The 16376-nt window shown below is 39.5% G+C and overlaps 3 protein-coding genes across 5 annotated transcripts; 1 reads left to right on the top strand and 2 right to left on the bottom strand.

Annotated features, from left to right (window-relative positions):
• Positions 1 to 251: 251 nt before the first annotated feature.
• On the bottom strand, positions 252 to 5263 carry bub1bb (BUB1 mitotic checkpoint serine/threonine kinase Bb). 2 transcript variants are annotated; one of them, XM_078278362.1, is made up of 9 exons: positions 5145 to 5263; positions 4133 to 4293; positions 3950 to 4009; positions 3715 to 3859; positions 3424 to 3620; positions 3167 to 3336; positions 2840 to 3033; positions 2653 to 2753; positions 252 to 1198 (listed from the first exon to the last, which is right to left on the bottom strand). In XM_078278362.1, the coding sequence occupies exons 2-9, from the start codon at positions 4273 to 4275 to the stop codon at positions 919 to 921; spliced, it is 1290 nt and encodes a 429-aa protein (XP_078134488.1). In that variant the 5' UTR covers positions 4276 to 4293; positions 5145 to 5263; the 3' UTR covers positions 252 to 918. The 2 variants fall into 2 exon arrangements, with proteins under 2 accessions (XP_078134488.1, XP_078134489.1); XM_078278363.1 differs by having other exon boundaries at positions 4133 to 4289.
• A 78-nt stretch (positions 5264 to 5341) lies between these two features.
• zfyve19 (zinc finger, FYVE domain containing 19) lies at positions 5342 to 9798 on the top strand. 2 transcript variants are annotated; one of them, XM_078278365.1, is made up of 12 exons: positions 5342 to 5548; positions 5645 to 5766; positions 5858 to 5911; positions 5998 to 6164; positions 6276 to 6418; positions 6701 to 6809; positions 6973 to 7191; positions 7350 to 7426; positions 7637 to 7738; positions 7849 to 8012; positions 8248 to 8328; positions 9152 to 9798. In XM_078278365.1, the coding sequence occupies exons 1-11, from the start codon at positions 5495 to 5497 to the stop codon at positions 8324 to 8326; spliced, it is 1290 nt and encodes a 429-aa protein (XP_078134491.1). In that variant the 5' UTR covers positions 5342 to 5494; the 3' UTR covers positions 8327 to 8328; positions 9152 to 9798. The 2 variants fall into 2 exon arrangements, with proteins under 2 accessions (XP_078134491.1, XP_078134490.1); XM_078278364.1 differs by lacking the exon at positions 9152 to 9798 and having other exon boundaries at positions 8248 to 8747.
• Positions 9799 to 9800: 2 nt separating this feature from the next.
• ppp1r14d (protein phosphatase 1 regulatory inhibitor subunit 14D) lies at positions 9801 to 16263 on the bottom strand. The gene is made up of 4 exons (XM_078278366.1): positions 15797 to 16263; positions 10682 to 10762; positions 10439 to 10471; positions 9801 to 10261 (listed from the first exon to the last, which is right to left on the bottom strand). Exons 1-4 carry the CDS (start codon positions 15974 to 15976, stop codon positions 10193 to 10195), a joined length of 363 nt encoding a protein of 120 aa, XP_078134492.1. The 5' UTR covers positions 15977 to 16263; the 3' UTR covers positions 9801 to 10192.
• Positions 16264 to 16376: the final 113 nt, after the last annotated feature.

Genomic DNA, 16376 nt, shown 5'->3' with positions numbered 1-16376 from the left:
TCACTTCATTATAATAAGTAGCAATAATGATATGTATGACTATTTAAATGCAGATTGTTTGTTTTTATTTATGCACACCAGTGTTGAGTCTTTAAACTGCAGCAACAGATTACAGTCAGCACTAAATTGTTCTTGAGCTCCATTGGTAATCCAAATACCATTACCAGAATTCAATCCATAATTTCCCTCGAATGCCCCCTGCTGACAGTTCATTACTACAACCCCCTTGGTCTGAAAAACAAGAAAACAAAGAATTTCACCAGTTTATTGAACACCAGTGACATATGCCTAGAAGGGACATTTCACTCAGACATTAAACCCAGTTAAATCACCTCACTGAAGCCCTCTTTCGACAGTGTTTGAATTGTACTGAAATGTCTGCTCAAGAAAATACTAAACAAGACAGATCGACTTGAAAAGGCAGCACACATAAAAACCTGACTGTTCTTAAGAAAAATGCAATAAAGAAAAATAGATAAATGGAGTAAGCAGGAAATTAGGAATACGTGTGAGTAGTATATCTGCAGCAGAGACTCGAGCTGTGGTGAACAAACGTGTTTAGTATTTACAAGGAGTAGACAATATAATACAATCCAGTAGGCCTTTAAATACTACTGTTATTTTCATTTGTATGTTGAAATTGTGTAAATCTTCCACGCAATCGTCAGTTGTTTTTTTTGCACTGGATTAAATTACATTGTACAGGTTATTTGTCCCCCCCACTGTATTATAATGAATCAAACAACTAAAATACTTAGTCTTTAGTATTCAAAGTGTTTGTCTTTTTACCTTTCTGAGTAACTGGAAAAAACTAAATATTTACAGCAGGATAACAATACAGTCACTGACTACATGATACTTGCAGATAAATCTCGACTAAATGAAGGCAAAAATTAGCGGAAAAAAACTTTAGATGCATCAGTTTGAAGTACTGGCGCAAGCTTGATCCTTTTGACCTCTGACCTCTGGCGTCACCTTTTTGAAGTAGCGTTCAGCACGCAGTTCCTCAAAGCAGAATTCAGTGGCGCCACTGAGCAGCAGCTCTTTACAGTACATGCTCTGCTCCTGTAGTTTTCCTGATTCTGCTTCCTTCTGTTGCTGATGGTGCTCCTGTAGTCTCTTTAGAGGAGTTTCCTCTCTGTGGGGCTTACGTGCTGATAAAACGGTGTTCACTGCCGGGTTGATTTTACAAGGAGTCCTGTGGGGGTAGAAGGGAGATGCAAAATCAAAGCAAAAAAAATGTTACTAACATAACTTGAGAATGATGAACTCCAATCACAGACTGAACTTGGAAATAAGTCATGAATAGTGCTTCAACTTACATTTGTTTTAAGTGTTGAATATATTCTATTATAATTGTATTATTCTATGTATTATTCTTTCAATGCATTGTATAGTCAATTAAAAAAGACCAAAACTAATTACTGCCCAATGACCACAAGCCATAATGTGATATAGGTTTTTTCTGAACATCTTCCTATAAAACATGAGATTTTTTAATTAACTTGCAATGATACGAAACATAAAAAAGCAGCAAAATTGTCACAATTGAGGTTGTAACAGGAAGTGCTTTACTTAATTATCCAAATTGTTGAAGATAGTCATCGATTTTAGGAATACAGTGGCACTCATATGTTTATGAACCCATGCTAAAGTTGACTAAAAAGAGGAATAATAATTTAAAAAAAAAATCTTTTGGAAATTTATCTTAATGCATTAAAAACGTTAAGAAAAATCCAACCTTTAAGGACACCAATTTTCTTTGTGAATGAATAATGTATCGTAAATAAACAAATGTTCTTCCTTAAAATACAGGGGGAATAAGTGAGACACCCCTATGTTAAATTCCCATAGAGGCAGGCAGATTTTTATTTTTAAAGGCCAGTTATTTCATGGATCCAGGATACTATGTATCCTGATAAAGTTCCCTTGGCCTTTGGAATTAAAATAGCCCCCCCACATCATCACATACCCTTCACCATACCTAGAGATTGGCATGGGGTACTTTCCATAAAATCATCTCTCAATGCAAATCAAACCAGCTATTAGACTAACTGAAATAAAACCATGCCAATCTCTAGGTATGGTGAAGGGGATGTGATGATGTGGGAGGGCTATTTTAATTCCAAAGGCCAAGGGAACTTTATCAGGATGCATAGTATCCTGGATCCATTAAATAACTGGCATTTAAACATAAAAATCTGCCTGCCTCTATGGGAATTTAACATAGGGGTGTCTCACTAATGCCCCCTGTATTTTAAGGAAGAACCTTTTTAATTAATGCATTAAGATCAATTTCCAAAAGATTATTTTTTTTTATTATTCCTTTTTAGTCAACTTTAGCATGGGTTCATAAACTTATGAGGGCCACTGTATTCCTAAAATTGATGACTATCACCGAAATGAATGCTTCAACAATTTGGATAATTAAGTAAAGCACTTCCTGTTACGACCTCTCAATTGTGACAATTTTCCTGCTTTTTTCTGTTTCGTATCATTGCAAGTTAATTAAAAAATCTCATGTTTTGTGCCACTGTATGTTGCTTCCTATTTCATGAACCTGAATGTGTGATGTAAAATAAATGTTCAGCAAATTAAAGCAACAAAGCAAAAAGAGAAAAGTTAGAATTCTTGTAATGTCTTGTCTCTCACATTGTTGGAGGCTGGTCTGACTCCTCAACGAATGGTTGGAAGGCGGGTTTGGGAGGCGGTGGGGCCATAACGGTATGTCCGAATTTGGACTTCTGGGGCACCTGTAGTACATACACATTAAAATGACATCACTGGGTTACACTCCACACATTTAAATCAACTAAGACAACACCTCCTCGTCTCATACCTTGACACCACACCATTTTTCAGGATTCCGCTCGTTCTCCTTTGCCCTGGAAGTGGGAGGGGCTGCCCACACCTCCAACTTGGGCTCTGAAGGGCCAGCACTTTGAGTCTTGCTCTCATCAAAGACCACCAACCGACTGTTTGAAGCATTGCCCAGGACAGGGGCGCCGTGTGAATGCATGCCTCCAGAAATACCTGTTAAATTGAACACCTTTTTTTAATGATAATGCTGATATTTAAAAAGGTGCTGGATAGTAATATGATGGAATGATGGTAATATCAGTTTAAAAATCCCCAACAGATTTTATTTGCATATTCTTGAGCTTACTTCTGATTGCAGACCCAGTTCTGTTGATGGGGGCGATGGCCTTTTTCTTCCCTCTGTGTTTGAGCTCAGCTAGTGAAACTCTCTCGGGTTGTTTAGGCTCATCATCACTATCCTCCTCCTCCTCCTCCACATTCATCATCACCTGTCGGGACACACGTGCCTGCAAAGCCCTACGAATAACAATATGGACAATTGTGATTATGGCAATATTTTGCCTTTTCAAACTATATCTCAAACTTTACTGGATGAATCCGTACTTGTGAAACTGTAGGAGCTTATCATGCGGCTCCGCACACTTCTTGAATCCTTCCTGGTAGACCAGGTCTGCTTTGCGACAGTTGCCCTGATTCTCATATTCTTCAGACCAAGCAATGTAGAGGGATGCCTGTGTCACTCCAATTCCCTGTGCTTGCATATACCTGAAAATGTCCAAGGGCTCCGGGCAGTTTTCTGCCTAAAGACACGCAATACACATGTATGGCAAAAGTTATTACTGCTGCATTTGTTAAAGTAGCAAAAATAGTCAGAGGTTAAAATAATACACGTACAAATTTGATCCAGAGTTCAACATAGCGAGGGTCGTCGTGATATTTCTTTTCCTCTGTGAATCTGGTTACAGCTCGTTCCAACAGTGTGGCAAGGTTGCTCTCTTTTCCTCCCTGAGGGAAGGTTTGCTCTGTCCACTTAATATACCTTTAAAAAACAGAACCACATGAGGATTAGATTTTCTAAGATTTAAGAGCAGCACATATAAATACACTATTGTTTACATATTTGACTTACCGATCCCAAACATCAAGTGGATCATCTCCGTCATACATTCGCAATTCAGACTCAAAGGCCCTGGAGAAACAAAAAGCCACAGAACCTCCATCATCATATGAAAACTGCTGAAAAAAAGAAGAAGCATTTAACAGAAATTGCTGTCACCCAATCTGGGCACAATGTTTTAAAGATCATCCATACTGTCTCTGCTGGTTGATGGCAGAGCTGAGTCCATCCTGTTGTAGACTGAGCGCCTCATGTAAGACTGAAATGGCTCTGCCCCGTCGCAGTGGTTGGATGTTTTCTTTGCTTAGCTCCCATTCCATATCTCCTCCTTCTGCCATTGTGGAAATTAAAACTGGCTGTCCACACACACACACACACACACACACACACACACACACACACAGTTACTTAAAGTTCATTTATTTTAAGTGCTCTTAATTTCTAAAATCTCTTCTTACATCTGCCCTGGTCTAGACTGATGGTTTTTTTCACAGAATATAATTTGCGTAGGATTATTTTCTCTGATTTCCAATTTGGATAATAGGATAATAGATTAACAATTTAAGCCATGTATCAAGGAAACATGCCAAACATGCCATCCACTCCCATGTGAATATTTGCAGCTTTTCTTTTTGACAATTTATCTTGCATTTTAATCCTGCCCTTTGACTTCTTATAGCATTGTTAAGGATGTAAAACCCCTCATAATACACGTTCATGTCTAAACTGCTCCATATAAATATCCTAGTTTATTATACTCAATATTATTATAATCAGCATTTAGGGCTGATCATATCATAACGACACCGGACTATGATTCTACGTCATCATATAGCTAATGGTATGATTATGATTTAGCTAACAATTAACGTCTCAATCGTTAGTAAAATGTTATCATCTTACGCAACACAATATCTGACAGAAACAAATGACTAGCTATTTGTAGCTAGCTACTCATGTTACATCTACGTCTGAAGGACACCTGTGATGTTTCCAGTGTCCTATTAACTAGCTAGCTATCTAGCTAACGTAAGTAAAGTTAGTTAGGTAGCTAGTGCATGACGTGGGGTCTAACATCCATGGGGCTAACAAGCTAGCTAGCTAAAATTAGCTTTAGCTCGATCGTTTGCTGTCGGCAATGTTGGCAAAATGTATCAGTCACATATAAAAACGAAACTGGTGACCTATAAAGTGTGGTTTCTCATACCGCTCACAAGCTTCCTTCGTCTCTTTTCCAGATTGTTATAGCTAGCTAGCTCGCTAACGTTACACCGTCGTAACAGGAACGCTGTTCAGCGGTCGGTTCTGACTGTGTTTTGAACAGACCGCTAGAGAATTTGGAGAAAGCTGATTGGAGGAACCAGAAACAGGAAAACGTAAATGAACGTCACATCTTATCTTCCGGAATGGTTCCTGTTGTGATTATAGCAACGTTGAAAGGTGGAGAAATAGCTAGCTGCCAAATTATTGTTAATAGAGTTCGTTTTCTTCACATTTTTACCCGCTAGAACAATATCAGTCAACTTGTAATTGTCTCATGACTCTACACGTGTCGGCATGGACAACCGTTGTTATTGTTGTGCATCAAAGTTCAGTCTCTTCAAGAAGGAGGTAAGACCTTGCTGACTCATATCAATCACATAGTTATACACATTAAACGTTTTAAGGAAAGCAAACTATGTAATTTACGTTGTAATATCCTCACAGCTGGGCTGTAAGAGCTGCGGCCGCTCCTTCTGCTCCAGCTGTTTGACTTTCAGTGCTGTGGTGCCTCGCTGTGGCAACACCCAGCAGAAGGTCTGCAAACAGTGTCATGGTAATCTGACAAGGTAAAGGTCAAACCATGCAAAGGAATACCACATGTGATTATTAATTAGTATTAATAAGCATTGTTGCTCATCTTCATTTCTTCATTTTTAGTGGAGAATCTTCAAACAGTGCTGGAAAATGGTCTCCTCCTGAAAATTACAAAAAGTCAGTATGCTATATGGTTGAATTTGAATAGAGGACACTTCAACACGGCACTTTCATGATTTCTAAAATTCATGTTTCTTTTATAGAAGGGTCGCTGCACTTGAGGCCAAACAGCAGGGACAGTCAACACAGCCTCTTGCACAAAGGGGCAATAGTAACAGTAAAGTAGGCCATCTACCAACCAAAGGCCTGAGTAAGGAAGATCAGGCTATTGCTGAAAGACTTCAAAAGCTGAAGGAGGACACTGCGCCAAGTAATGAAATTAGATTTTTAGCATTAACCGTTTTGATTGAATCGGACACATATAGTAATAATATCTTTTCTCTTGGCAAAAGCCATTGTAAGCTTTTTACCTCTTCTTCAGAGTCTATCCCCTCTGAGAAAGAACTTGAGTCTCGCCTTGCTGCTCTGAAGGCTCCCAGCCGGCCAGTGCCTTCTGTAGGAGACATGGAGGACCGCCTGGCAGTTCTACGGGGTCAGACTCCACCATCTCAAGCTCCTCCACCTGTGAGCTAAACCTGTTACCACTTGTTTCTAACATATTGGGCCTTACAATACAGGACAGCTTAAATTATTAAAGAATTTGTCATTTTAATTGTGTATTGTTTTTTTAAATACTTGTATGTATTAGCTTGTATGTTTTATGTAAAGCACAATTTTTATCTGTGATAAGCACTTTATAAATACATTTTACTTACTTGCCTAAGAGGCTATTTAGAAGGACCTGCATGCTAAATAGTTTGCTATAATTGCTAACCAGTATACATACTTGTGTGCACATCCGTACAGGTGCACCAGCCTCCAGATAACAGGACTCAGACTGAACAAGCCAATGATCTGATTACTCAGATGACAGAGGAAGTTGCCATAGACGACCAGCAATCAAATCCTGAATGCAGTAATTATTTGTCTTATTGATTTCCACCACATTCAATTACTAATTAATGATGCAGTCATATCATGGTATTACACAGTCATAATAATTATATCACGGCTGTGTTCTGACACCAAAAGCTGACTTTTAGCTATAAACATGCCCAAACCCATTGTTCCCTCTGCAGATGAAGATGGCTGCATGAATGATCTCAACAAGGGGGAGGGGGGAACATTGGATGAGAATTTGGAGGAGAACCAGGAGGTGGACAAGCAGCTGGAGACTGAGAAGGCCCGTGTCCTGGAGGAGGCCATGGAGGAGCTGAGGAAGGAGCGTCATTCCCAGGATCAGATCCTCCATATGGCCAAGAGGATGGCGACACTGAAGGGGCAGGACCCCGACAAAGGTGCGTCACACACAAAGATCTTGGTGTACCACTTTCTTAACCTTATTGGTTGTCCTTACATTTACACCAGAATGTCTGGAAATAATGACAAGAGCTCTAGCTGTAAACATTGTGGCAGAAGTGTGAATTCATTATTGTATTTGTCATGTCACTTCTAGTAACTATGGAGGACTTTCAGCACCCTGACAGTGAGGAGGAAACTGAAGAAGAAGCTGTGATGAGAGTGTTAAAACAGGTGTGAGACTTAAGGAAAAATAATATTCATACTGCCATATAGATTATATCACATTTACATGATAAAACTGTGCATACCACACCCTTAAAAGATGATTGTGAACTAATCTAGACCAGTTTGGATGGCCACAAGGGGCTGCTATTTTGCCGTTTTAGTCATTTGTAATGTGAATTGTTTTGAAATTCCTTTATTTCTATATTTTTGCTCCAGCTCTCGGAAGAAACTGCATTGGATGAGGCCAGTGGCTACAACATACGCTTAGAACACAGTGGCCCAAGGAACGTAGAAAAGAAAACAACTTCCAAGAATCCGGTACTAAACCACAACCAAAATACAAATTCATAACATTTTCAAGCTATTAAAGAGAATAACATTTAATCCCTTGTTGATCTGATGTGGTTTTTTTTTTGTTTTTTTTAAAGACCCAGGCTCCAGCATCCAAGAGTAGGATTTCATCGGCTGCTGTTGCACATCAGCCATCAGACAGTGATGAGGAGGAGCTTCCATGGTGCTGCATCTGTAACCATGACGCCACTATTCGCTGTCACACCTGTGATGGAGACCTATACTGCAACCGCTGCTTCAGGTAGCTTAACATACATTCATTCTAATAAGTGCAATAGAAATTATAGTTTTAGCCTCACAGTTGAGCTTTGCATGGAAATCTTTGCTCTGATGCCCAAGAAAGATGGCTGTGATTTGGAATGCATACCATGACCCAGATAGATTGTAGCCAGGCTGGTGCCATACTGTTAAGCAGCATGAATATAAAGTATTTATAGTGATGAATTCTCAATCCACTCTCCATTATCCCTCCCCAGGGAAGGCCATGATAAATATGACAGGAAGGAGCATCGCACCACTAACTACACTGCACCAAAGAAGAAGAGGAAGACATGATGGTGAGACTGGGCTGTTGGTGCTATCAGGCTCTGGTCAGTCATCACAGTTAGACTTGTGCTTTAGACTTAAAGTGACCTATTATTGTTAATAAATGTAAGTGTCTCAGAAGATTAAAACACTACCTATTAATATTTAAAACAAGCCAGAATTTAACCCTAATTTATCGAATATGTCCAAAGTGGCTATATTCATGCTACTGTGTAGACCACAGGAAGAGCAGCATCTTCTTTCTGTAATTGCTAATGGGGATCTACATGAACTGAACAAATCAAAAACAATGGCTAACATGTTTGGCAAAGCCTAGAAATAGACACACACTTTAATGTAGTACAATATGTATAATATGAAAAACATATATTTCTTCTGTGGCATTTTAGCAAACTGCACAGCTTCTGCACATTAAACGTTTTTAAATGTCCAGCTGAATAAGAAGCTTGAAGTGTTTTGTTATGTCACTTGCACTTGTCACCATTGATTATTTAAAAAAGAAAGACAGCACATACAGAAAGCAGCCACATCACAAGCTCATCTGGGATGATGTGCAAACCTAGACCACTGTCAGCCCTGCCTGAAGAAGTACAGAGGAGTCCGTATAAAAGGATTACTGAGGGCTTTGTTTTCTTTTGGCAGCCACTGCAGTCACTCTTGTAATCAACGTTTGGCTGCAAGTGTGACATGAGTGTTGCCTTTCTTGTCCTTATGTGTAATTGCATTATAAAGGATGCAAAAGTGCTATGTCACATGTTTTTAGTCAAATTTTGAACACTAAAGCCTTTTTCGATCACCGATATCATCACTTGACAAACATTGACTGGCTGGCAGGCCTTGTCAAAAGTGTAGTCTTACAGTATGGACGGCCTCTGTGTCAGAGAAGCAAGAGTGGAAGTGGGAGGCGAACCAAGCAAATTACTATGATTGAGGCCTCAGCCAAAAGACCCTCTCTGTATGACAGAGAGTAGGCCAGAGTGCAGTTTCATCAGTGTGCATTACTGTCAAGCTGAGGAGAAACCATAATTACACTTTCCTCTGGGGGCTTGCTCCATTACGGTTTGTATGGAGGCCGTTACTGTGTTGTGCCTTGTCTGGCCGTGTCATACACGCACCACAGACAGGAAATGGATGATGATAATGGATGCATGCTTAATGGACCTTCCTGCTGCTTTTACTGTGTTTACTCCTAGACTTCCATGTCAACGTCTACTTTGTTTTCATCACTCTGTTGAAAGATTTAACGCCAGAAAACTGAAGCTTTATATTCTGGGAATCATATGCTGACAGCTGCGCTATAGTAACATCTTACCATTGTCTCTAGACAGCAGGACTAATCATTCTTTCAAGGCAAATATGTGTTTTAACAGGTACTGTAAATTGATGGGTGTAATGGACATGTCAATATTTATTTGTATGTGTGAAAGGAATAATACCTGATGATACTGTTGGTCACTCACTTTTTTTTTTATGAGATGTAACCTTTTGATGAGTCAACAGCCTTGTATTGAAAATGTTCAATTTTATTTCGACATACAACACTGTTATCAGAGCAAAAATATTTATGTACATAAATAGGCAACCGAAAATGTACAGTGACAGTCTTCCACAAAAAAAAAACAGTCCGTCTGAGTGATAGTCGGTACAGCTTTTATCACATGTGCATTATTGGTATGTTTAAGACAAAATGTTATAGCAGTCCATAAATTAAAGTGAAAAAAACATTCCATTCAAAACTTGTCTGCTCTGGTGTTAAGACCCAAAAAGGGGTGGCAGAGGGCATGAAGAGAGTCCCACTGACATGTTACAGTTAACGCATGGGAGATGGGAAGATGAGAGGCTCCACATTGTCTCCATTCTTTATTTGACCTATAATTATTTCTTCAAGGGGCCGGACATTTTGCGTAGACCCTTTATCCTGTAGAGCAGCCCGTTGATAAAATCCTAAGGGAAAGATTGAGACAATAGATTTTTTTTTTTCCTGCATGTACGTAACTTTAACAGACTAGACACGACAACAGTAACAGTAAACAAGCAATCATTTTTCTCTGTTAAACATTGAGATGTTATGTATATGCGTGTGTAGTTTCATAATTTTTTTTTTTTTTTTTTTTGCCTCACCTCTTTTGGCTTTCCACATTCCTGCAACAGCTCCTAACAAAGAAAACAAACACAAATAGGCTCACTTACAACATTGGGCATTGCTTACTTGTTAAGCTATTTCCCCATATTGCCAATAGTTAGGTATGTACCCAGGTGTTGAAATGTTGGGTTGTCCTCTGTTTGAAAAACGGCAGTATTTGAATATATAGCTAACTAGAGATGCAACATAATGACTAAACATGTCAATTTGCACAATCTTACCTGCAGACGGGTTCTCTGCCCCTCGTCTGTCAGCTCCAGGAGCTCATCTATGTCAATCTCTAACTCTGGAATCTCTTCCTCCTGTAAAAGTAAAAAGAAACAAGTGTTAAAGGCAATATTACTCTGTTGCCCGAACTTATACAAATGTATAATTTGGGCTCTCTCTTCCACTCGCAGTGTCCATACCAATGAGCAGAGTCATTTAGTAGGAAAAGAAAGCATAAGATGTGATGCAGAATGTGACATGCGACATGGCAAGGATTTGATAGCAGCACAGTGCTGTAAGCACTTAATTAAATATACTTTTTAAAGAGTTGGCACTGCACTTTTATCAGTAGGTGACCTGAAGTATAGTGTTGGCTGTATTGTAGTAATAAGAATACACACTGCTTTGATTCCATAATCATTTCTCATAACAATAATTTATAATAAATATATAATAAAATAGCATTTAGCTCAGCCATTACTAAGAGATTACTTCCAGCTTAAATGTTCTCGAAAGAATATATTTATCTCAACTAGGTTGTCCCACATACAGTGCGAGTTAAAATACAAGTCCAAGAGCAACATTAACTGTAATATATGAACTGAAGGTCTTACTAAATCCATACAAACACCTTTTTCTAAAATGTTAGCCTTAACTAAACAATGGCTGACAGCACATTGACAGATTAATGCCAACCTCATGGGCACAGAGTCTTCAGTTATAAAAAGCAAATACAGCAAAGTAATCAATTCATGTCACAAGCTCTTAGCGATCACCTTTTAACTACATTTTCAGAGGAAATGAACAGTGTTCACTGGAGGAATTGTGAGTCAGCAGGTGTACACTCAATTTTGACAAGTAGGTCCTCTTTTTAAGAGGAATATTTTTTCATGGCTGGTGAGGATAGGGCTCATATAGCTTTCTGGATGAGGAGAGAGCTAATCGGTGCGGAAGTGCTGAGTGGCGGAATAGATGGGCCCACCTTCAGAATCCCCTGTGCCCCCCTCTAATTGATACATGCTGCTGGTTTGGACCTTGTGTGATTCTGCTGATGTCTGCAAGACACATGCATGCAGGGCTGAATGCTTGTTTTTTTATTTATATGTATATTATATGTGTGTGTGTGTGTATATATATATATATATATATATATATATATATATATATATGTGTGTGTATATATATGTGTGTGTGTGTGTATATTATATATGATCAAATTAGGTATATTCTCTTTACCTTTTTGGCATCCAACTATACATTTTGGGAATAACCAAATTATAATTTTTTTTGCTATAATATATGTAATCTTTGGTTAATCTTAGAAGTATGAAACCTACCTAAGTACTAGATTAGCGATGAGCATGAACAGGGACATACTTTTATAAACAAAGCTATATTCCTTTTGGAGGTTAAACTTCCCTCTGTCTGCATGTGACAGCAGGGCCACGCAGAGCACTACTGAATGTCAATGAGTCACATTACGCAGTCACAAATTTAAGCTTGTTGAGAGTTACCATCATTGTCAGAGGAAAACAGAATTTTAATGAGGCCTCTGGGCAGAAATGTCTCAGTAGCACATTTTGAAGTTTAAAAGCAATGGACTGAAGCTAAAATGAATGTTGGCACTAATATTGGAATTCATGAATATCAAAGTGGTTCTTGGAGGATTGCAGTTTTAGACAGGCAATACAGATGCAGTCTGGATAAGCGGTTGGATTTTGTCAAGATAAGATGACCTCCACTAGAATATATATATATATATATATATATATATATATATATATATATATATATATATATATATATATTTCAGAATCAGGGAAGTTTTATTGTTATCATGAGGTGACTTGGAATTCTTTGGTTTGAAACTCAAATTTTAGGAAGTAGCAGCCTGATGTACATTTTCATTTTTCTTTTCTTAACATGTTGTATTTATTTTATTATTATATATGTTTGGTTTCATCAATAAATACTTTGTTACATTGTTTAGGGTGGTGCTATATAAATGAAGTTTACTAAAACTTCCCTAAGGATGACGGTATTGATCGATCAATCATCCCATGCAAAACTTTCCTAACTACTAGCAAGACTGTCATTAAATTAAGTATTGATATGCATGGCCCCCCCATGAATAGTTCTTATGATTTTGATGACCCCCTGTAGTGGAATTTCCAGCTAAAGAACTCATGCTATGTAAGTTGAGACAGTGGTACAACAGGTCTCATTCAGGTCAATGTCCAACATAACTTTATAACCTTTCCAGGCAGAGGAGTACTTTAACTCTGTGCCTTCATAGATGACGGGAGACGTAACAGCTGTATAACACAGTGCTGCCTCATCCTGCCAAGGTCATGGAGGAAGTTAACACATAACACATTCGGTTTGTGCTGACATATTTGGGTTAAGCATACATGTTTACGGTGCTCCCACATTGTGGTTAAACTGTACTTCCTGCCTAAATTCTCTCTTCAATTGAGAGTCCATTAAGTGCCTCTGTGTAATCAGAATCAGAAAGCAGTTTATTGCCACAGTAGTTGAACTACATGGAATTTGCCTTGGTGATTGGGTGCATACATACAAACAAACAAACAAACATATTAGATTAATAAGAATAGTAAAGTGGGAATTAAGTCCGCTGATGTTGTTTCTGGTGAAAGAGCTAGGGTATTGCAGCAGAAAGCTGAATTTATGACAAAAACGAGACGAAACAACGAGCACCAAATTACCGAATCCCCCGCGGTTGCCGCCATCTTGGAGATTAATCTCCAAAAATGTCTTCACGTATGTGAAATGAGTTGTGCTGCTCCGGAGTTTTTACAAACTTTCACTGAAAAGTCCTCATAGTTAGGAGTCAGTGGGAGGAAGACTGGTAGGGAAACACTGATCTTAGTTAATATACACACACAAGCATAAACATTGCTCAGCATTTTCAAGTCTATCTGAGAGCAGTTTTTCACACCTTTTTTTTTGTTTATCATTTCTTAAAATGTGTGAAGATTGCAACGAAGGGCGGCCACTCCAGACCGGGGCAGCACTTGTATGAATTAGAGATGCGGCTAAATAATTCAGGTGGTGACACAGGGGACTGATGGTAAATGCTTCCACACGGAAGACTCTGAGAACCAACAGAGTAACCTTCCCCTGAGCCCATGCAAAATTCATTACACTGGCCAGTGCACATGGATGAGCCCCGACTAATTCCATACGAGTGGCTAATGCAAATATCCAGTCTATTGTATAGAAGAGGAACTTCTGTTAACTTGAATTCACGACGTCGTCAGGCGCTCTCTATTGTTTTTGCTATCTTTCATCATCTCATCAATCATACTGCGATCCAATTATTCAGCTTGCTGGGGAACATGCACATCCACTATCTTGGCTGTACATGTATCTTCACATTAGATTATGTTAGAACCAGAACATGAAAGGCTGAGTACTGCAAACGTGAAATAATAAAAGTCTGTTTCTAGGACAAGATCAAAAGAACACAGAGGAAGACTTCAGATCTGTTTTCTCATGTCCTGGTTTCCATTAATGTAATTTATTCCAGCCTCATTTTTACAAGCATATTATCATATATTACCACAGGGAAGAAGGCTTAGGATGTCAATGGAATAAAGCTAATAAAGTATTGGGATGAGGAATATAGTAGCATAATATTAGAAATTCTTGGCAGTGAGCTGCGATTAAAATGAATTAACCCTACCAGACTTAACCCTCTTTATCTACTGGTCTAGAAAAAGAGATTGAAACGATCGAAACTGGAGAGGCTAGTTGTCTATCACTAGATTTGCAGCTGATCTGCAGCATTAGTATATGCCATATGCAAAGGGCTCCCTGGCAGTGTAAGGGGATGCCAGACAGAGAGGTGGCTACAGGCCATCTGCAGCCAAGGAGTTCTGTGTGGTTCAAGAATTAAATGAGAAACATTTTGTCTCTGCCATCTCCGGCATGAAACCAAGGCGGTGTTGTCATCTTATCTGCATCGTCATTAGAAAGGTTATGTTCCTTAACAGACAGCTCTAATTCTACTGTACCATGCTGCCTCATGTGGGCGTTGAGACATCTGTTGCCATGGTTTCCCCTCAGAGAATGCCAAGCAAATCAATATGGAGCCTCTGACATAATTGGATTGTATCCCACCATACAGGAGCAGAGTTATGAAGGTTGTGTGTGTGTGTGAGAGAGAGAGCATGAGACATAATTCGACATAATCCCATGCACATATTAAACATTACCATCTATGCAATGAGGCCACTAATTAGGCACACTATGGAAATAATGAGCACACTACAACTCTTGTTTTTACACAATATGTGCACTGTGTTCATATAAACTGCATATCCTGAATGGTTTTGAAAAACACTGCTTATTTATACAGCAAATTTCTCTAATGTCTAATCACTGTCATCGTTAATTATCATCCATACAGGGACAATCTAAGTGTGTAGTTTCTATCACGCACGGCTATTCAGTGACTGTCAATAGGAATGATGACATAATGAAAAATAAAAAAATACCCTCTCTATCCTGGTCCTTAGCTTTTATTTTGTAAAACTTTCTCTGGCACTTACTTTACAACAGAGTTACAGGGTTATTGTTTTGGTGCTTTGACTCTGTTCCTCCTTGATATAGTTTACTTCTGATGTTACTGATCCTAGAATCAATTCAACTTCCGTCTGTGTAAAACCAGTTTCTAAACGCCTTAATCGTGAATGTAGCCATATGTAACCATATGTTTGAAGTGATCTAGGTGTTGCGTTGTCGGGTTTGCAACCTGCTTGCAAATGCTACCTAATGACCTAAATCAGACATCATATCCCATCATTGGAAAAATAATCTTATCACTATGGTAGAACACCACGGAGAACACCACATAGCTAATACTGCAGTCATGTTGATGACACATGAGGGCTTGTGTGCCAAAAATTGCAGCCAATGGAGCAAAGCTACTTGCATCCCACTCCTCTTTTAGGTTGCTGTAATCTCTCATACATGATGGATAGCCCACCACAGGCACTTATGACCAGCTCAGTGCCTCCCTTGCTCCTTTCCCTCACCACATCCTCAGGCACCCGACACAGTGTGCATCATGAGTGTGTGTCTGTGTGAGCCAGCCCTACCCCTACCTCACAGTCAAACAGCAGGTGCAACTGCCCGTCGATCCATTCCTCGATATCCAGCCTCCTCTGGAGGTCCTTGCGGTTGTATTTGACTGTCAGCTTGCCCAGCTTGCGGTGCGCCGGCTCCTCTGTTTTGTCCACTGCCTGGAACATCACCCTGGACTGGGTGCTAGGCTCTGACGCCATGGCTGCCACGGCCTCAGGAGAACCGTGGAAACACACTGAGCTCACACACAGAGACAGACCAACAGGCTCTGACACGTTCGTTTAGCACACCCTCTTCTGTCTTCTACTCTGCTTCTGCTTTTCCAGTGGGCTGCTGTTCCCACGCGTATCTCCTGTAATGTTGTTGAGTGTTCGTGCTCTCCCTCTCTATAACGCTGGCTATGGTCCTTTGCCTGTCCTCTCTCTTTTCCCCTCTCTCTCACTGCCTTGCTCTCTTTCCCTCCTCTTGCAACACCCACTGGCTGCACTATCAGGAGGATGGTAATGAGATATGCTTCCGTGCATGTGTGTGAGTCTGTGCATGCATTTGACTGTGTGTGTGTGTGTTTGTGTGTGTGTGTGTGTGTGTGTGTGTGTGTGT

Source organism: Sander vitreus, chromosome 20, assembly GCF_031162955.1.
Source record: "Sander vitreus isolate 19-12246 chromosome 20, sanVit1, whole genome shotgun sequence".
NCBI lineage: Eukaryota > Metazoa > Chordata > Actinopteri > Perciformes > Percidae > Sander > Sander vitreus.
The sequence above is the reverse complement of the archived record's forward strand: the minus strand, read 5'-3'. Positions and strand labels throughout refer to the sequence as shown.